Below are 22137 nucleotides of genomic sequence, written 5' to 3' on the forward strand. Positions count from 1 at the left end.
AGCAATGAAGAGGGTGTGCTTCTGTGCCAAAAAAAGCTCGCACTACTGAAGCATCACGAGTTGAAATCATTACTTTATTTGGTTTGGGGTTTTTTTTGTCCCAAGTTTTGTGCTTTCTTCACAAATGTCATGACGTTGCTTATGACAATACTTAAAGTATTGGCTACCATACTGAAACCATGTTCATGCTAGCAGCTGCAGCCCTGGAGCTGAAGCAGCGCAACGACCACAGAATGTGTTGCAGAAAGCCATGCTCTCCATGAGCGAGCCGTGGCTGCGCCGAGCCGGCGCTGCTGCGGAGCCCTGCTTCGAGCAGCAGGCTGGGCTGCCTGACCTCCCGCGGTGCCCTGCAACCAGTGTTTCAGGGATGCTACGAAACAGCATTCCCAACTACTCATTCCTAGACTTTCATTATCAAAAGTTGCCAGACACAATGCTGGCTTTGGTGAGTCAGACATTTCTGTTTGGACAGTTCACAGAGGATGCAGAAAAGGCAGGGAGACAACACTAAAGTCAGCCACGGTCTTGGCGTGCTGCCGTACAGTATTAGATCTGTGTGAGACATTTCTAGGGAGCTTAGTGATGGGACATTCTCGCCTTTTTCAGTTGCACATAAAGACTCCAGATTTCCTTTAACTGCTTCTTTTTCTTCTGCTGCTTTCTTTTTTTCTTTCTACAGTTCACTTCTTTCCTTTACTGTGTTTGTATCCGCAGGAAACCGAGTAAGCCATTTTCCTCTTTTGCTAAGTACAGATGTAGCATTTGATTTCACTTTCATGGTATAAAACTAAAAGATGCTTTCTCCAGGAAACTGAAAGATCACATTTCAGGTATAGGAGCAGCTGGTCTCAGCAGCCAGGATGTGGCTGACCTAACTATAAGCATGTAACTGAGACATTAAAAGAATAGCACAGGCAGAAAGTGAACTATGACACCTGGAAGAGCTAAGCCCCTCCACTGGCTATGAAAAGGAAACCTAGCATGCTGCAGTCACATGCCTCAAGCGAGAGCAGACTCTGGAATCATGTACCTAGAAGTGGTGGAAGGGAGAAAGAATAAGGCTCTAAGAAACTTCCAGGCATAGAGGCCACCAAAGGCTAGTCATACTGGAAATCTGACCTTGCATTCAATAGGTTTTCCCAACCTCCATCATTCCGTCTTGCTTTGCATATTTCTTCTCCTTTCATCCACTGAATTACTGCATGCTGCAAGTCTCTTAGAAAGTGTCTGAGCACTTTATCCTTGGACCATGATCCGGAGTGGCACAACAGTAGAAATATTCAACAAAATTCAAGTCAAAGAGAAATTAAGGGAATTTTAAGACAGAACTGCCTGTAGCTATCAGCTGAAGCTCTACCATCTATAAATTGCATCCGAACAGTGTAATTGTGCACAGAACACCATGCATGAAGGACATATTCCCTTCAAGTAGAGTTTTGCCCCAGACAGTAACCTAACTGTAAATCTTTAGTACAAATGGAAATTTTTGACTGATTGGATCAGTTGTTCTAGACTAAACTGGAAATTTCTGTAAAATAACTTCAGGATAATGTTTCTTGATTGGTCAGCAGCAGCAATCATACTCTGCCTCATCTCTCCTAGTGCTTGCATGTAAAAGCCAATAAAGTGTGAAAAAACGAAACAGAGAAAGTTTCCTTTACACTTGAAAGCATCAGAACCATCATATTTTAGAATACTACTACTACTACTTCAATAAAACTATCAAACATAACACAAGTAGAAAGGTATATTATTGGCAGCTTTTAGCATTTCTTAAAGGTTTGTCAGTAAAGTGTTCAAAATTCACTCAAGTCTGAAAAATGACTCATTTTTACCCCCAGATTTGCAATTTCTACTTTGGAATGTCAGTCGCAAAGTCATATATTGAAGCCCAAATCCTGCATGTTGCCCCACCTCATGTGGGTATGTAATGTCACCAAGACAATTTTGATTCCATGTAAGTACCTGTGTGGAGAAAGGAAGTAAACTAATTTGTTCACGGAACTTGCTTGCAGGCTCAGGTCTTCTTCATTAGTACTGACCAAGCCAAGTGATGACACTTAAAAAAAAAAAAAAAAAAAAAAAGTGGAGGAAATGCTAAAATGAGATGAATCAGCTATAAAACCACTCATTAAAATGAGAAGACCCTTTGCCACTCTTGTTAAGCCATCAGAGTTTTCTTCATGAGACTAAATTTTTTTCTGTGTCATATTCAGCACAGACATTTTCACATTTCAGAGCTATAAGGAATTTGACACGTAAACCTGCTACAATTAACGGCATTTTAATCTTTATGCACATTAAGCACAAACCTACATTGTACAGGTTTGATAACAGTAACTGACATCAATTGAATTCAAAGTATATATTTCCTTCCAAACTAGATGCATATGTAGGTGGGTGTGTTGTAGAAATATAGCATACTACATGGCTGAGCCGAGATAAGCTGGTGATTCTCAAACATTAGCGTCATTTGCACAAAGTTAGGGTAGAAATCTGCTCATCTAAATACCTGTTCATCCTGCTTATAACACTTATTCTAAAGAGCTCAGCGAATAGTAAATAAAATAAGTATCTAATGAGGTATGACAGAAACTCTGATGGAGCTAAACAGCAGAGATCTAAATTCTAATAAATAAACGAAGTAAAGCATTTACTGCCAGCAACTATGTCAAGTTAACGATAGGAAACTGTAGCTCTGCAGCTGGAGAAGGGTAATATTCTGCAAGCCAGAGAAGCGAAGGAACTAATCCAGCTTTGATTATTTATGGTGTGATGATGAAGAAACAACTTTCCACATGAGGAACAGCTTTAAAGTTGAACAGTGAAGCTAAAACAGAGATTTAATGAAAAATCAGAAGGGAACAAAACTACAGCTACAAAAACAATAACATTCATTTCAACAATTTAAAAATATAATTTATGTGCAAAACCAGATGGTAACTTGTCCAGCCTTAAAGTAAACAGCAAACTGTATTCATGACAACCATTTGCTGAACAGCAAACATGCACTATTTAATGTTGCTGTAAATAAGGCTTACTTCATACCTCAAAATGTTATCAAAATGAACACAAATTCAAAGCAAACACACATTAAACAAAGGATACATTTGTATTTAATGCCAGGCTATTTTAAAAAATTCCAGCCTTGAATAATCTACTGTAATCATAATAGACTGAAATGTAAGAATGTTTTCAGGCTTGATAAAAAAGGCTTCTAATTTTAAACATTTACAAGAACACTGAGAAGTAGCTTAGAACCACGCTTTAAAACATGCTTTCAGGCTTTAAATCGCTGAAGGCCCTTTACCTGTTTGGCCTGCACTAGAGAAAGGATGAAAAGCTCAAAAGTATGGTGGAAAAAAAATCACTGCACATGAAAATTTCCAGTTAAATAAGCAACACCCCCTCATCCCAACCCTCACTCCCCTCATTGCAAACCTCTTTTCTTACATGAAATGAAAGTGAGCAACTATTCTTGTCTGATAAGCAACACCAAACAACTCATCTACATCGCTGGCTCTGATCCACCCATATTCTTAGCAAATACTGTTTGGTAAGATTTTTGAAGGACTATTCTGTCATCACTGGTGCTATTCCTGAACATGAGGAACTACACTGAGGGACTGATGATTCTGCAGGAAAAGTGATTTAAAGTCTGTTCTAAATAAAAATAAAAAAGGTTTGATCATGTTCATTAAGTTTTTGCCTAACCTTAAAATGAGAGCTTTAGGCCAGGAATGAACTTTCCTTTGATATATTTTAACTATGTGAAGGAGGGACTGTTCTCACATTTCTTTTTCAGGGAAAACACCAAGTTGTTTGATTTTGAAAGTCAAAGAACTAAGCTGGGGGGGGGGGGGGAAGGCTTCTAAATGTAAATACACTTTACTAAGTTAAATAGAGTCTTAGTTTGATATGAAACACTGACTGTAAAATTAGCTATTCCTTTCCAAATGTTCCATACATTCTACTCCATTTATCTGATAAGAAAAAGGGAATATATTACAGGTATTAAAGATGGATGTGCCATAGAAAAGAACAAGAATAAACAGTATGTTTGAAGTAGTTCAGCACGTGAAAATAATACTCTAAAGCAATGAAACAACCACAATTGTTTTTTTATAGCAACAGATACTAAGAAGGAAGCTGTGAAAATCCACAGGGATCTTCCACCTTATCAAACACCCGCACAGTTCAATGAGAAATTTCCTTTTGTCTTTTATTTTACTTGGCTCCAGTCTCATGGTTCTACACCAGGCAAAGCACCATAAGACAAGAGATGTCATTCAAAACTGCTAGCTCAAAGTTGCCTTTACTATTTAAAAAAACACACACACACAAAATATTGTAACAGTTTCTGGAATCCCATTCTGAATACCCAACATTTTTAGATCTCTTCTTTTCATGTTTTCATCACAATTTTTGCAAAGTAGCGCATGGCCACGCTGGACATTTTGAGAATGACACTTTCATCTTTGCAATCCCTCAGTTACAGTTTGACCATAAAAAGAAATGAACAAAGCTGTGGTGTAGAAACGGCATTGGTGTATTTTTCAGTTTGTCATCGAACGTGCTCTCACTTCTCTCAAACAATATAGTGACTTCCTATACTGTATTCATTATTGCTCCCAAAATAATTTAGATGTATGTTAGGCTTTAAGTAAGAGCAATTTAAACACAAATTTTACACTAGTTTCAATAGCTTCAATGAACTTTTCATCAAAACTGAGTACCAGAACTTTATCTTGTTGCAACAATCTGAAAAGCATGTATAAATGGCTAACTAGACTATCAACACAAAAAACTGTGATATAGCAGTGTAAGCTTCCATTTTGCAATAAGAAGAATTATTTTCATTTAAAAAATGAAAACTCAGACTTTGAAGAATTCTGTACAACTTCATAGGAATTCTTTAGTATTCATCAGTAGTCCTTTTCTATTGTTTTGCAGTGTCTCAGTGTAAAATTGTGCTTCAGTTTTAAACTAAAAACCCCCCAAGGTATGCATACAACTTTTGTCCTTGCAGTCAGGTCTGACTTTCCTCCTTGGAGACGTGCTGAAATGGTAATTTACCGGGTCTGTTCTGCGCTGGAGGATACAGCATGCACTATTCCTGCATTACAGGCTATTATGGGTTTGCATCCTAGTAAAATAACTGGTATTACTCGCTGCTGTGTTTAAGATGATATCTATTGGAAAGTTAAGGTGCTGCATGCAGTTCCTGTAGTATAGTAAATTTGGCAACACAAGGAAAAAAATTTATACCCTATACAAAATATTTAGAGTTGGAGGGACAATTTCCCTTTAAAGCCACAGACTGGGCCAACTGCACAGGTACATGAGATATATAGCAAGAATGCTAACGGCAGAGTGCTAAAGGTGTTGGCAGCAGTAGTGCTGCTGTCACAGGAGGTGCAAGGAATATTCTTAAAGTTTACTGTGAATCATGGAATCTGTTGCAGAATGTCAAACTTCCTAGAAGTAACAAACTCAGATTACTATTTTTAAAACAAACATTTTTTTCATAAAACAGTCAAGCTTTGAGTTCCATCTTCACAGTGACAACTAACTCTTGTCTTGATCCCAAAGTAGGCTACAGGCAAAAAAGAAAAAATACATGTGATTTTTTTCAGTTTAAAAAAAAATCTAAAGATCTCTGCTGTTACCAGAGCAGAACATAACACCTGAAAGGCTTGCCAGCAACAAAACTGCAAGCAACAAACAAGGCTGAAGACACTGAAATCAAGAAAAGATTTAAAAGCTCTTAAATTACAAATCTCTGAATATAGGCTTGTACGCACATTCAAATGACCTAGAGAACTGTATGCAAATACATATTTACCACAAAATCTGGAAGCAGAGTTGGGACTCAAATTACACTTTCAGTCTGGTTTGTCATTCCACTTAAGATCAGGATTACTTCATGTAAACTGATTCATTTCTGTGTGTATAGTATAATGTATCTTGAGTATCTCTTTCCTTAATTTTAACCATTCACATTGCATATTTGCTGCTAACTTCCTAACGCATGAACATTAAGCACAGTGTTTCATAACAGGCTTACATGCACCCATCCTGAAAGATAATGGGTGAATGCGTTTTCTATTTAACAAAATAAAAGTGAGCAAAGACTGCAAATTATAACTTAAAAAAAAAAACCCAATCAACCAAACAAAACAATCAAACAAACCTCTCAAGTGAATTTTCTTGAGTCAGTTTCGCAACACAGCAAAAGCACACAATAATTTGGGAATTTAGTTCATGTTTTTCATAGCATTGCAAAATTGAGTTTTAATATTCACCATTATTAGAAAGGTCAATAATTCCTTGTTTTGAGAACAAATTAAAAATTGTCCATAAAATGGAAGGGTCTTCACAGTTATGATGACTCTGCCAATGATTACAAAGATCTTCTTTTCTTCCAAATAACTGTTTGCACAAAATGCAGTTATACCCAGCCTTAGACCAAATTTCAATTTTTTTTCTCTGTCCACCACAACCTACATTTTGCATCTCCTTGGCTGCTTCGCTGTTTCCTGAAGGAGTCATTTCATTCTTAGATAACACATCAACATTATTTTGATGGTGAAAGTATATTTGCCTTTTCAGTTTTGGAAAAGTATAAAACTCCTCCTCATGAGCACTGGATTTTGCTAAACGTCTTCTCTCATTGCGCTGTTTCCAGAAGTGAGTTGCGTGTTTGACCAATTCCCCCTTAGTTCCTCTATTTCCTTGCAAAATCCCTTCCTTTACTCTTCCCTGGATCTCTTCTCCATGAGAGCACAATAAATGAAACTTCATTTCAGCAAAAGACTGTGCAATAAACTGGCATCGACCACATTTGATCTGTAATTTGACTTCTCCTGGATTATGGAAAAGATCTTCAAAATTGCATTTATTTCCTCTGTCAAAAAAAAAAAAAAGGAAATGCAAACTACTTCAGTATTAGCCATGCACAGAACAGAGATGACAATTTCCATCCACCTAAGTTTTCAGAAGAGATGGCATTTAAACTTACTTTTAATTAAAAACAGGCATTGTTCATACAATACCTAATTTATTAGGAGCAGAAAAAAAGAGAAATTAAATAATATTAAGTCTGGTTAGGAAACAAATGAAACCAAATGTTATTCAGCACTATTAAGTTAAAAAATTCCCTCCAAAATTAGTCTTTGTAAAAATCATCTTTTAACAACACTAACATTTAAATAAAAGTTTAATAACATTTTAAGTTCCTGAGTTAGTGAGGTCAATTCAAATATCTCTGCCTCTGTGCTAGAAAAGCAAAAGTGAATCTTACCAGAAGCTATTAAGAGAAATTGATTGATCTGTTTGCATTGACTGATCTAAAGGCTGTTTAAATTAAAATAGGTCCTACCTCCCACTCCAAGACAGCAACAATGAAACCTCAAAGTTTCTTTTTTTCTAAAAGTTACTAACACAGTAAAAAAAAAAAAAAATTGTATGTACAATTTGCAACTGCACAGCCTGTGTTCATTGGTTCAGGACAACTCTGCAGTATAAAGGAAACATATACATAAAGCTAGCATATTGCTGGTTTAAGTTAAGGCAATCGAAAGAACTCCACAGAACACCTTCTCATAATATCTAGAAAAAGGATCACATATTAATATTTACTAATACAGATTAGACAGACAAAATGGATAAGGCTGAAATAAAAGTATCAGCTTTTTTTAGGTTCAAAATCTTAAATATTTCTGACTGGTGTCCTAGCAAACGGAACTATGCAAGCGAACTGTATAAAACTGAGATACTGAGTTGTACTGAGCTTAATAAAGCATATTTCAATGAAAACAGATGCACAGTGAAGCCAAAAAAAGCTTTTCTACTATCACAGCATTTCTACTGTGTCAAGAAAATTCACCTCAAAATCCTGCTGAAGAGATGAAAGAATGTCCTATCCATCTTTGTGGCATATATTAGCTTTTTTACTTGGCTAAATGATCGCAAAAAGAAGCAGTAATCAATGCACATGACAGATTAGCTCACAGCACTCCAGAGAGGAAATGGGATAATGATATTTAATAGGGTAAACAAACTACAAGCTAATACTGAAATATGAATTGCTTTCACTTATGACATTTGGTTCACTTACCTGCTGGAGAAAAACACTGTAAAAATACAGTTCAGGTTAACAGAAAAAATATTAGCCATTAGAAATCAACTAATAAAAATAGAGCTACTGGCAGTTTGGGTATTACTGGGATATATGCAAAATTACTTCGGCTATTCAGGTGTTAGTGATAATTTACAACCAATATACCAGCTAAAATATACCGGATGGTCTAGTGGATTGACTACCTGTCTTAACAGAATGTGGAAATCATTAGGAATTCCACTTGGGAGAAAACAGCTGAGAAAAAAATCAACAGCTTTCATAATGGTGACATTTATGAATTTCTACTGACAACCTGTTTCTGATTTTCCTTATTTCTACTGAAAACCTGGTTTTATGAACACCTAATTAGTGGAAACACTCACCTCTCTGTTGCTTCTTCTGCCTCTTTCATATTCGTATCTCTGTTCCTTAAAGCATCTTGCAGCTGTTGCTCACTAGTAGAGGGCTCTGTGCTGATAACAACCCTGTGAACCTCCTTTAGATGGCCAAAGTATACTTTTGCATGGCCAAAAACTTTAGCACAGAACTCGCAACACACAAGCTTTTTGGGTCTGCCTTCATTGTGATGAAGTTTCATATGTGTACTCAGGCTTCCAGAATGAATATATGCTTTCCGGCAAATCCGACAACTGTAAGGCCTTTTGTTGGTATGTGTATTCATATGGTCCTGAAGATGGTGTTTAAACTGGAAGCTATGGTTACAGACGTGACATCTATGCCATAGCTTAGGTACAGTTGAATATACATTTCTACTTAAATCACTTGATTTAGAAGAGATGGTATCATTATGCTTGTAACTTAAATATTTATTGGGAAGTGAGCTATTTAAAAAAAGATCTTGCTCTAAATGGTCAGGAGATTTTGTCTCCACTATCGCTGCAGTAGTCAGCGGTGCAAAAGCCTGTACAACTACCATGGGCTTTGGTCTAATACTACGGTATTTTTTCACTGCTTCTGTTTTTTTGTCTTGAGGTTGCTGAAGATCAACTTTCGCCCTCTCTCTTCCTTCTCTAAACTTATTAACAATGCATTTCCTTCGCTTGGACTGAAAAGCCAACAGATCATCTGGGGTTCTTCTTTTTCTGCCTCTTCTTTTAGAGGATAGACCATTCAACTTTTTAAGACTGTCACCATCCACTTTATTGGATGGACAGAAGGAATTTTCTCGAATGGTTTGTTTGGGGACTTGTGCAAATGATACAGCTAATCGTTTATCAGATGCTTTAGTAGGAAGATGAAAGGTTTTCACCAAAGCTGGTATCTTTTCACATTCAGATCTTAGTGAAGGACCAGATACATCCATAACATTAGCATTTTGCTTAGATTTAGAAAACATTGTATTTTTCACTCTTGAGTAAGGCAGAATAGGAAGTTTTCCTTTTGGTGCAGATGGAGTCAGCTGTATTGCACTGCCAAAAACTGCTGGTGACAGTACAGTGGCAGAATTTGCAGAATTCATGGGTTTTTCTTTTAGTTTCTCGCACATTATGAGCGAATCTTTTGTGGTTTCAAATGCTGTCTTCACAGAGTGTAGGCTTAGTTTCACGGGATTATTTGTACTTGCTGGCTTGGTTAAAGAATCTTTAGCTACAGACAGTCCAGAAACATTACCTTCAGTAATGTCTGTTTTGTTTAGTAAAGGAGATCCCGATTCCATACAGCTGCTTTGATTTAGTAATGGGGCAACTGTAATTTCAGCTGAACCACGGTCCATTAACATCACTTGCTCAGATGAATCTGAACTACTACGAGTTTCAGGATAGTCTTCAGTTAACGTAGTCATGGGGGAAGTCTGTGACGAGATCTGGGCTTTGGTAGGAATCTTGTCATGTGCAGCCAGAACAGAGATTTGAGTTGTTTTTTTCTCACCCAGCAATTTATTTCTTACAGATTGGTACCTAGGGATAGGCAGCTTGAGATTTTCAGAAGGGGTCCTGTTTGACTGCTGGATTTGCTGTGTTAGTGCAGGGGTAATGTACGGCAAGGCCAAAACAGAAAAAGTTCCATCATGACCAGCAACCCGCATCACAGCATAGTTTTGTGTTGGTACTACCAGTGGTTTAGAACCTGCAGCCAAAATAGGTGTATTTTGTTCAGGCAAAGATGACTGAAGACAAGAAACCACTCCAGATGTTAAAATTTTCGGTACCATTTTTGGAGCGATGGTCCTAAACTGACTTTTCTTCTGAAAACTTTGTATGATATCAGAAGGGGATTTGTGTTCATCTGTAATAAAATAAAATCCACAGACATGTAAGACAATGTATAATATTTCTTTTTGAAAAATCACTGTGTCAAAAATGAAACTGCTAACAAAGGATACTATTACACACAAACTTATCACAAATATTTAGGTATTTAAACAACCACTAAATTAAGCTTGGAATTGCAAGCTTCTCATGGACAGAACAAAAACAAACCATGAAGCAACATGCTTAAATATACATATGCAAAAAAAAGTCTCTTAAGCTAACCTTAAATGGTGTTTCCATTCTAGGTTATACACTTTGCAACATTTCAGAACATATACACCTTTAACCTCTTCTGCCCAGGAAAATCTGTACCAGCATGCTGTCAATATTCAGTTGGAAGAACTATAATGGACAAGATTTAAACTTTTTATGATGCAGAAGTCTTCTAAGCACCTGCTCTGACCATATCTTTCTACCAGAGTCATTGTATTTTGCAGAGAATTTCTATAACATTTACGATCTGCACTTTTTATTAGATAGACTAAAGCTTACCTGAGGAAGTCTTTAAAAAATTACTGCTACAAAGTATGCAAACTTGTAATAAAATCAGAGAGGACTTGAGAGAAGAAGAACTGTTATTAAAAAATCAATCATACACATTGCTGTATTTGAGTGCCATGCGTTTTGACTGCACAATAGAACTATTGTTGTAAAAACTTAAGTTATTCAACTATTTTCTTGAAAGTTTATCTAAGTTACACCACAGTTTTTTGCTGTTTCTACTTGTGTTGGTAAATATCACAAACATTTTTAATAAAGAAGAAAAATGTGAGGATAATTAAGGAAAGAGAAAACTGTAAAACAAGTAAAATATAATCTGCACCGCGTGGCAGAGATATACACTGCCCTTTCACATACTACATTAAAAAAAAAACATTTGATATATAGCTGAATAGTACCACTAACATTTCATACAACAGCCTAATTATCTGTTGTTAAATAAACTGTAGCCTTCTTCAAGTTCTCAAAAACTGGGACTTTTTTTTCCAGAAAATCTGCCTCAATCACTGAAAATTCATAACCACAAAGATTCCAGCCATGCAGGCAATTTGAGGAGGCAACAACATATTTATGAAAAATTCATTTTAAAGAGAGGAATTATATTTGAATGGAATATTTAAAAATAAATGCTAGAACCCCAAAATATTGTAAAGAGGTAATTCAGTAGAAATTTCTGTTCCTTATCGTTTAAAGCCTTGTATTACAAATGCATTTATACATTTTTACAGCCCTATAGAGATAACTGTGAATTACTATCAACACTGCAAACTCAAATAGCTTTATCCTGATACTGGATGTTCTTCACAGACATTGTGCGCTTTGCAAAATGCACTGTAAGTTACAGAGCTATTGCATTTTGTGATGAGAAGTCCCAGACAGATATATGTGTGTACACATCACATGCACACGTGCAGCAAATCCACTGCTTTTGGGACATGCTAGATCTACGGAGAAGCACATATAAACTGTACATGTCATACATAATAGGTCTGATGCTTCTCAGAACTGACCTACTGCATGTTCCTGGAGTAACTATGCACAGCATAAACCTTAGATCCTTTTGTTGCTACCTGGAGCATCAGCCTCTATTATGCATCTTCTTGATCCCCCACCAATTAAATGAAACTACTGGGTACCAACTATACTTTTGGTCTGCTCAGTCCTGTAGAGATGCTCAGAACTTCCAGTTATCCTATGCAGATTAGACTATTGTACCTTTGGAAATCCTGCACAAACATAAACAGAGATTCCTTTAAATAGGGATAAAACCAAGCCTAGAAAGTTTGCACAAGCTGGAAAAAGCATAAGTATGGCAACTTTAAAATTCTGTTAATTCTTCTCACTACAGCCACTTTCGTTCTACGAAAGCTAGGAGTACCCAGTATTCTTCACTAATAACTACTATTTTGCCAATCTTCAATCACTATATAAAAAAAAAAAAAAGTTTTTTCAACTGCTAACATTGCTAATAGCACCCAGAATTTTTGTTTCCTGTGCAGTATCTTCTTGTTACTACTTTTAAGGCAACACTTCAAGAGTTTCTGAGAAAAAGTATAATATAATGATATAAATTAATATAGTCATTAAACAAACTAGACCCTGAACTTCAAAGCTAGCAACAGGTCAAACTGTACAGCTTAAACACAGTAGATTACATAAATATATTTTGTTTTTAGGGATACTTTCCAGATTATCCTTGCCATATACTGATGTTAAAGACTTTTTCCAAACCAGCATTTATTCAGCCTGTCACAACATTCAACATGAAGTAGCTTCCACTCTCTCTTCATGTTTGGCTTGTACCTCTCCCTTTTTATCTCAAAACCTCATTCAAGGATTTGCACAAACTCATTAGGAAAGCCAGTACTTCAGAAGATTGCTACCTCTGTTTCTTAATACTCCAAGTTATAAGGCACCCGCTCTCAACCAAAGACAGCAAAGGATGCACCCACAGCAAAATTTCCATTGCTGCCTCAACTCACATCTCTTCTACAGAAGTCTAGAAATGGCAGTTGAAGCACCACCAAGGAATGGTTAACTCAAGGTTAAGAGGAAACATTTGTACAAATAATGCATTACACTAGCTTTAAAAATGCACATATGTTTCTCAAATTCATGAACTTGCCATTGCAAATTTAGACACTAAAATCACTTTCATCTAAAGAAAATCTCTCCATATAATTCCCAAGTACTCCATAAGAAATTAGCATTTTAGAAGCTAAGACCCTCATGAGTATCACAAAATGCTCTTTGAAACAAGGTCCTTTTAAATCAACATTCTTCTTATGTAGTTATTATAATGCTAAGCATTGATATAGCTGTTTGAGAAGGGATTTTTATACAAACACTCTATTTTTCAACCTGTGTAATTTTATCATAAATATTTCTTCCGGGCAAGCCATGTTTGGTCTCAACCTTGAGTATATATATATATATATATATATATATTTTTTTTTTTTTTTGCAAAGTTTACATTAGAGAGTTTAGTGAAGAAATATTCATTGCAGTGCCTCTGGTATGCAAAGGATACTCAGCTCTGTATTTCCCTCTCATCCAACAGGGCTGCTGTAGGTAAGCAGCTTAGCCAGTGTCTAAATATAGAGGTGGGCTAGATGCAGACTAGCTATCTGAGGATCTTTCAGATCCACTAAGATTTTGCTTGCTGATTGGGAAGGCTAACTGGAAGAAGTGACAGAAGATTATTTAGCTTTCTGGATCAGGAAGAACACCCAATAGATTCACAGTTTGGAGGTCCTACTGACCCCCACCCAGAACATCCAACTATCATCTGTGACCAAGAACATTTCTTCCATTTACATTTGGCTATGAATTTCTTTTGGACATAGAGATCGCTACAGTAATTCATGTCTTTCCCACCTTGACACTGGAGGACTTGAATGGGCTCTGGCTGGCACTACACCAGAAGGCCAAATGGAAATTTAGTATGCATCTTTCAGGGACATTCCACTTGTGTTTTGTGCCACCTTTCAAATTATTCCTGTCCCTGATTCAAAGGATTCATTTTGACTTTCCAGTTGTGACCTGAAGAACAGCTTTCATTCCTGTGCAAACACATGAAGTCTTTATATCTAAGAAGGGGGATTTTCAGTCCAGGCACTGCAATGACATTCTTGAGGATGGCCCTTGGTTTTAGGTCACATTCTTTCTTTCTACAAGCCATAGTCCACAGGTCCTTTACTGGAAAGCAACAATTTTTATAGCTTCTCCAAAACTCTCATTAAGAATAAAGGAAATGAGTGAACTCATTAGAGTTAATCTCTGAATGGTGTGAAGCTCACTTTTAACTGATGTTTTTAATATTTCAAATATGCACACAACTGGAGCAACAGGTGGACACCTCTAATTAAGCACAAGGTTAAATCAAATACTAGTTAACCCATTTACTTCAAAAGTGTCTGTTAAAAGATTAACCATTACGACACTACTACATGGAAGTATCAGCTCAGTCTGATATTTCAGTATGTTGCAAGTTTTCCCCATTTCTAAATTACCTTAAAATTGTATAGGACTGGCCAATGATACACCAATAAAAATCAAAGTTCCTGAGAAGCCATGATATAGACATGTTGGAAAGAGTTCTCTAGAGGAATGAGTGCCTTGCACAGGACTGCGGTTCATCTGTGGTCCCCTTTCCTTCATGAGAGCCACTCTAGTCCAGTCTAGCCTATTCTGCTTCTTTTTGTATCTCTCTCAATTTGTTCTGCCTTTATGTAAAGCATGTATCATTGGTGAACTCAGATACTGTAGAAAGTGTGTGAAAAGAAACCATTTTCCCCAATAATACAACCTATTTCAAACATAAAGCAAACATCAAGATGCCAAAACCCAGTGTGCACTGGTATTAAATTTTTAATAAATTTTGTAAGCCCACCTCACTTGTCCAGGTGTATATTTAATGTGTACAACCAGACAAGCGACAGAAAATAACACAAAAGAATGATCATCTTGTTTTGAAGGGAAAGGCAGAATACAGACAAAAATGAAATATTTTATAAAATACATGTTTATGCTGTTGAGTCATTTGCTGACTTGAAAGGAAAAAAATCTATTCTCTTGGAAAGAAAAAACGTGTAGCAATTCTCTAACAGACAATACTAAATCAATTTCAGTCAATGCTAGTTAATCATTACATTCTGCCAAATCTCCATACACACTAAATACCTGTGGATACTGTCTTTCCAGCATAAGTTTCTTGTTTTTGCTGACCCAGCATACTTTGTTGGACACAATGTTTCTCTGCAGGATTAGCATGCAAAAAACCACCACCTGCAAAAGTGCTTCAATCAGTTATAAATAGAACCCAGGACAAAACAAAACAAAAAGCAAAACGAAAAACGAAAAACAAAGAAAAAGACAATATAAAACATCTTCTAGCTAATGCATTAAGAAAGCTAATGCTTCTTGCTCTTTGCCATTTTTCTCTGCTCAAAAACCATTTTAAAATCTAATATATTACATGCCAAATACAGGGCGATAGTTTAAAAAAGGAATAAAGCTGGTTAATGCCATAAACAGATGGGATGCTTTAGCTTCACTGTCATGGCAGACAGTCACAGTACCAAAACAAAAAGCTCACAGAAGAATGACGTTTCAGTAGCTTTAATAAGACTTTTAAATACAGGAGCTAAATTCTATGCTGATTTGCACTTTCCATAATCCCACCTAAATCAACAGAACTGAAGACATTAAACAAAACAGAATTTGGCCTTCTATGTTCAGAACTAGTTTTGCTGCACACCTATAAAAAGTGAGATTGGTAATAAAGCCTATAGATTAGGACTCTCCAAAATGACACATTATAAGAATCTATTTTCAGTTGTTTATAGCCTTGTCAAGTATTAACCATCTGGGTGGAACATTCCATATTAGGTATCTGCCTCAGATAATTTTCTAAAAGAAATTTTAACAGCCCATGTCAGCTGTTCTGAGGTATGCCTTCATTCAAAACAAGAATAATCTAGTAATACATCTGTGCATTAGAGGAAGACCTTGATATTTGACACAGCAGTGTCTTGTTTCTCTAAAAAGCTGCCCAAATTTGGCAAAGTTTTAAGCTCTTGGCATGTGTTCAATGCGTTCATGTATACTTTAAGTAGCTAATTTTTCCAATGATTACTTTCTATTGAACATGCTCCTGCCTCAGAATGAGCTGGATTTTTCCTAAAACTATACCATTAAGTCCAAATACCCAAGTTGAAACAGGGAAATGGCCCCTCCTTAGCTCTTAAATGCTAGGTTCAGATAGTGTGAAAGAGAAACTAGGGTATATACAGGGTGAGCAGGAAAAAGAGAAGAAAACCAGAAATGAGATTTGGAAAGTGTCTAGGAAAAATACTCAGGGTGGATTATGGGTATTAAAGGAAGACTATTAAGATAGATAAGGAACATTACTACTGCATGCGTTTGAAAGCAGAAGTATTTAAGCCACAGGGGGAACCTTACACCTTGGCATTTCTTACCTTTTTAGTGCTTGATTTTTTATGAGTAATAAAATCATTTCTACATAGGTGTCCTTTTGTGCAATTTAAAATAGATTAGAAAAATAAACAACGTAACAAAGTGTTCCAATACAAGATTAGAAAACCACAGCACATCATTCACACAAACACTAAGATACAGAATGTACAAATATGCTTAGAAAACAACGTGTTCTGTATATCATGGGAGGAACAAGATTAAATTGTTAAAATTCTAAAAAGGAAGCTAGACCTCTTTAAAGTACATAATTAATTCTGATTTAAGAATCAATGTAATTTGCTCATTGTGCACTCAGCATTTTACCATTTAGAAAGGCCTTCTGTGCTTTAAAGTCTGTGCAAATTTATTATCTTAAGGGATTACGATTATAGTGAATTGCAAGAAATTCTGCAAGCAGTGGGATACTTACTAGATTCCTTAAATAGTCTCCAATAGTCTCTTCTTAGCAAAAGAGACAGAAAAAGTTAGAAAATAAAAATGTTTTGAACATTAACTGGACTCCATTAAAGCAGATGCTCAACCTTAACATTTTTAATGACATTTTTCAGTGTGGGAATAAACTAAGTCTATTTTTGGCATGAACAGTGGTAGTCATTTTGGAGGCATAACTCATACAGTAATCCAAGATCATGGGTACATAGTTCATATTTAGGGAAGTTTTTCAGTTTTCTGTCTAATCCAGTCTCTTTCTTCCTGACATAGATCCTTTCTGCACTACCAGCCATATAATGACACATGCCAAAGTTTATACAGATCTGAATTTCAAAAAAATACTATCCAATACAACTTCCATGAAAAAAAGAATGGAGAAAAAAAATATCAAAAATCTATACTGTTAGATAACTCTACTTTCTTAAGTTTCAGAAATGCTTTCCTCTGTTGTTTGAAAGTATACATAAAAGTTGCTTCATTACTTAAAGTTTCATTCTGCAATTAAGGATACTTTCTGCAAATACAATCTCTCAACATCTCTGTTCTCAAAGAAAACTGCTCTGCCAAACAATACCCCTACAAGAGTACAACTGTGAATCAAAAGTTAACACATCAAGAAATCATTTTATCTAGATGCTATATTATCAGTATTAGAAACAACAATAATCTAAGACATCATTTTGGATTTCTCATCCAAGGAAAAAAGCCTTACTGTAGATTTTAAATACTTAAAGGCTTTGTAGCAGTCTTGAACTTTTACCTCTCTGTATTGTCCCATCACAAGTAACTTTTCAAATACGTATGAAATGCTATTTCTGTAGGGGATAACAAGCAGCCAATAGCTTTGAGGTAAACTTTAGGGATTTTATATCAAGCATGCTACTAGCCACATCTGAGTAAATCAATATTCTAAAGCAACATCTTACATAAAGTATGTGGGCAATGCAAGGCTTAACACAACCTTGTACAAAAAGGCCATCTCTGTGCTCCTGTATAAAGGCAGAAAAGTTCTGAAGTCTTTCCTAGCAGTCAGAATGTCTACATAAGAGATTTTTAAACACTCCTTTGCAATGAATTTGGAATACATTTATTAGCAGATCCACATGTTCTTTTAACACCTCTCATATAGCGTTTGTGAACTCTCAAAGCATTCCTCTCAAGTTATAAGCTACTCATTTCATATCAAGGTTACAATAATTAAAAGGTTTTAAGCTGATCAAAAGATTTTCAAATCAAGAAATGAAAACTGCTGTGAAAAGAGCTAGATAAAGCATCTGTAATTATTAGTATCATCTTCCATCTTTACAAAGAATACACACACCGATGCTCACATTTTTGTCACTACTCTGACAATAAGAGAACTTGGGAAAAATGTTTTATGCAGATAAAACTATGGGTAGGAGATGGTACATAGCCTCTGCAACCAGAGAAGTCACTATCAAAGGAAAAAGCACTGGTTCTTCTCTGCTGTTTGAGAAGAGAATTTCTGTCTGAGAGATAAACTATTAGATACATGATCAAAGACAGTGTGTTTCAGCTTCTATGGTCCAATACTAGTTTCAGCAGTTAACCATGTCAGACTTAAAGTGCACCTTATTTGGCAACTGTGATGCTCCCACAGGCCAGTTGAGCAGAAAAGAAACAATTCTGGTAGCACTGCAGTTCCTGTGTTTTATCTTTGGGGTTTTTTGCCTAGTCATTCTACCCACCGCAGAACACCAGCCCTGGAGATTTGCAAAGCACAGCTTTAGTGACACAACCACTTGGGGGAACTAATTGTTCAGAAAATAGCTAAAGGGAGGTGATGCAAGCAATGGTCCCTGAATTCATGAACCTGCAGTGGCATTGTGCATATGAATCAGATACTTTGGAAGGTCAGTACCAACAGAAGATTTGAAAGAAAAGACTGAAACTAGTCTTAAAATTATTTTCTGGGAGAACTGCCAGCTGAAATGTCTTAAAATGACCTTCAAGAAAGATACAGACCTAAACAGCAATTCATTCCTTGTAAACTTGATGCAAATATAAAGTCCTTTTAAAAATGACTATGAAGATCACATCAACCTGGACAAATTCTTTATACATCTAATATTGGTGGTAATTAATAGACTTATTTTTTCCTGAAGCGCAGGAAACAATAAAGGCCAGGTCTGCTATGAAAATGAAGGCAGAATTCTTCAGAAAATATGCAGCACAAAAAGGTCAAGTAGAACCATTTTATGAATAAGTCATGAAATACTTTCTGACTAGAATCTCACTCCCCTTTCAAATAAGCTGAGAATAGAACCAATCTTTGTTTTACTGGGAGTTCAACCCCACCCCTCGGGACAGAAAACCTCTACCCTTGACTACAGTAAGGGAGTTATGCCTCTTACTCCCCAAATTTATTTTCTGCAAATAGAGATGTAAAAACAGAGAGCATCATAGGAAGAAGAGTGAAACTGTTAGCCATTTTATAAAGTTTCCCTTTTTATGTGAAAATCGGAGAACTTCTTTCTGAAGGGCCCACATATTGGAGAAAACAAACAATTCATAGACCCCTCTGACTTATGGCCTCTCAACAGAGCAAATTTATATAATTTGAGGCATTAAAAGCACCTGCATGGTGACTTTTGTACTACAAACCTAGGGAAGTGCTCCTCATTAAAGATGAGCAGAGGATGAGAAGACTAAGAGTCAGACTTTGCCTGGCCTATTGCAAGAGTTTTCTGTACAAACACAGGGTTTATCATCTGCAAAGAAAGGAGCAGACCACAGAACACATCGTTAAATTTAGATATTCTTGGAGAGTATTTTCTGAGCACTTCTGTAAATAGCTAATTTCTTTTGAAAGTCATCTGGGTGATTTAACTTTCAAATGTGGAATCTCTATCCAGGGCTTTTGTATTTCTTTAATGATTCCCCTTTTCCTTTTTCATGATGAGAATTTCTTTGGAGAAAGACCACACAGCTCTGGCTGAGATGTGCAAAACATTGCCACCTGTAGTCAATTGCACAAAAGGATTAAAACAAAAATAAAGATTAGAGAATCTACTCAGTACTTCAAACAGACATGTTTATTTTTTCAAAGACAGACACAGCCCCTGTAAAGCATATAAAGACTAAAACATCTTCAGAAAGACTATGGTCCTAAGCCAACATGAGTTTTTAGAACATATAAAATTACCACTTTCTGCTGAACCTGAACATAGCTAGGCCACCCTGGCATTAGCATGCAGAAGAAAATAATTTAAACAGGAGCATCTGAATGCTTTTTTTTCCCCTGTGCATAATTCCAATTATTTGCAATGTTCATTGACATTGCAAAGCTGCCCAAACTAGCTATTGTATTGTTTAAAGGCAGCAATGGTTCTCAAAAGAAGGCAGTGGGGGTGCTATAAGGGAATCAGTTGCATACACTGATGATGAGTGATAATACATCAGCAAACACTTGTAATGGGTGCCAACATCAGATGGAATTAAACCAGAAATGTAGTCAACAGGACTGCAGGCCAAAGATGATATCCTTAGAGTTGCCCTGTGCAGACACATCACTACATTTTAAATTAAATTCACATTTATCTGGAGTACTTGTTCTGTTGAAAGCAGCAGCGCCTCCAGAAGGGGAGATGCACGGAAAATACAGCTGAGTCCGTCACTGGGAACTGGGCAAGTCCTGCTCAAGCACTGAAGGCCAAACCATTGGGTTTGTTTATTTTCTTAAACTGCCAGCTCAGTTTAGATATGCAGCTCAAGTCAGCTATCCTGCAGTAACTTCTAAATAACAGACAGCCTAAAACACAGGTCTAATAATTTTGTAGTGCTAAATATGGCCTCTTGAAAAATCCCAAATGTCCTGAAATCTTTTATAGCATCACTCATAACCTTTAAACAACTTAGTAAAGTTGTTTAAAGCAAAGCTACTATTTCAAAATACTTTATCTTTTCAAATTTTTCAATCAATTCAATGTTTTGTATAAACTTGAATACAGGTGAAATTTTGAAGCAAAGTAGTTGAGTCTTCCTGTTAAAAAGTAATTACTCAAACTATTTAGGATCTTTCTGTAACTGCAGTAGAAATCTTGTGCAATTTTTTTTTTTTTAATTTAAATACCTGCTTATTGATTTTGTGCTTATCTAGTTAATGTCAGGAATAATGTGTCTGTATTACTAAAAATATCAATAAATTTAAACAGATGTTCTTTTTTGATAGGCTGAAAATTAAGCACAGTTACCAACACATTCTTCTACCCCAAGAAATCATCTGAAATCTTTATCAGACTTTCTTACTCTCATCATTGCTCAGCTCATCACACAAACCATCTGCATAAATAAAGATGTAAGCATCTGCTGTATGGCAAATGGTCTCAGGGGCAGATGTTTTTATCCTTGCATTCATGTCACTGGCTTGGATACATTATTTGAACAGATGTACACAATCTGAAAGTGTCGTGTCCCACAGTGAAATGTCTCCAACTGCTTTCTATAAAAGTGCATAAATGCTATTTGCACCTGCATTTATGTTAATGATATAAAGGCAGCAGGGGTTCCAGCGAAGTGAGAGTTGATGCTAAGAAACACATTTACATGGTTAATTGAAGTTTGAGATCTCCTAGCACCAAATAACCACACTAACATTGATACACAATCTACTAAGCTATATACAATGATTTATTTTAACTATATAATGATTTTTGTTGATTAAAATAAACATGCCCAAGGAGCAAAACTACGATTCCAGCTTATACGAATATGCTTTTCCAATATATATATCATAAAACCACAAAATAGTATTAAATGGATTCCTAGGTAGACCTGGACAGCCTTATCTACACAGTTATTTAATGTCTGAGTCATTTAACAAAAAGGATTTTATAAATCTGACAATACCACTCATTCAAAGCTATTTCAGCCAATAACCCACAATGATATTTTGTGTGATTATGGAACTCTACAAAAAAAACTCAGAACTTGCTTAACAACAAATATTAGCATGAATGTGAATTAGAGAATATAATGCTTCCATGGTGATTTCATAATTCCTAGGAAGCAATTAAAATCTCAGAAATTAAATAAGTATCATTATTCAGAAAAATGTAACTTTTTGAACAGAGGGTATCAACGGATTGCTGCATAAATGACAGAGAATCAGATTTCTTATAAAATATTTTAATTTGAGAAAAATGCACGTCCTGAAGGAGTATATATTAAATTACAGAACTCCTGCTATTACATGACAAATGGTAGGAGAGAAGGGTTTATGCTGTCAGTCAAAGAATTTGCACTAGTCATTACTTCCATACTCAACTGAAAAATCACAGGCACTTCCAA

General features: G+C 36.0%; 1 protein-coding gene across 1 annotated transcript in view; it reads right to left on the minus strand.

The window, feature by feature from the left end:
• Window positions 1–2274: 2274 nt before the first annotated feature.
• The window catches only part of ZNF438 (zinc finger protein 438), a 64533-nt gene continuing 44670 nt past the window's right edge, over window positions 2275–22137 (minus strand). Inside the window, exons 5-8 of the mRNA XM_067291854.1 lie at window positions 15079–15183; window positions 8506–10369; window positions 6306–6907; window positions 2275–2830 (exon numbers count right to left, since the gene is read on the minus strand). Coding sequence (XP_067147955.1) covers window positions 2766–2830; window positions 6306–6907; window positions 8506–10369; window positions 15079–15183 — 2636 coding nt within the window. The 3' untranslated portion in view covers window positions 2275–2765. The remainder of the gene's footprint in view (window positions 2831–6305; window positions 6908–8505; window positions 10370–15078; window positions 15184–22137) is intronic.

This window comes from Apteryx mantelli, chromosome 2 (genome assembly GCF_036417845.1).
Source record: "Apteryx mantelli isolate bAptMan1 chromosome 2, bAptMan1.hap1, whole genome shotgun sequence".
Lineage (NCBI taxonomy): Eukaryota > Metazoa > Chordata > Aves > Apterygiformes > Apterygidae > Apteryx > Apteryx mantelli.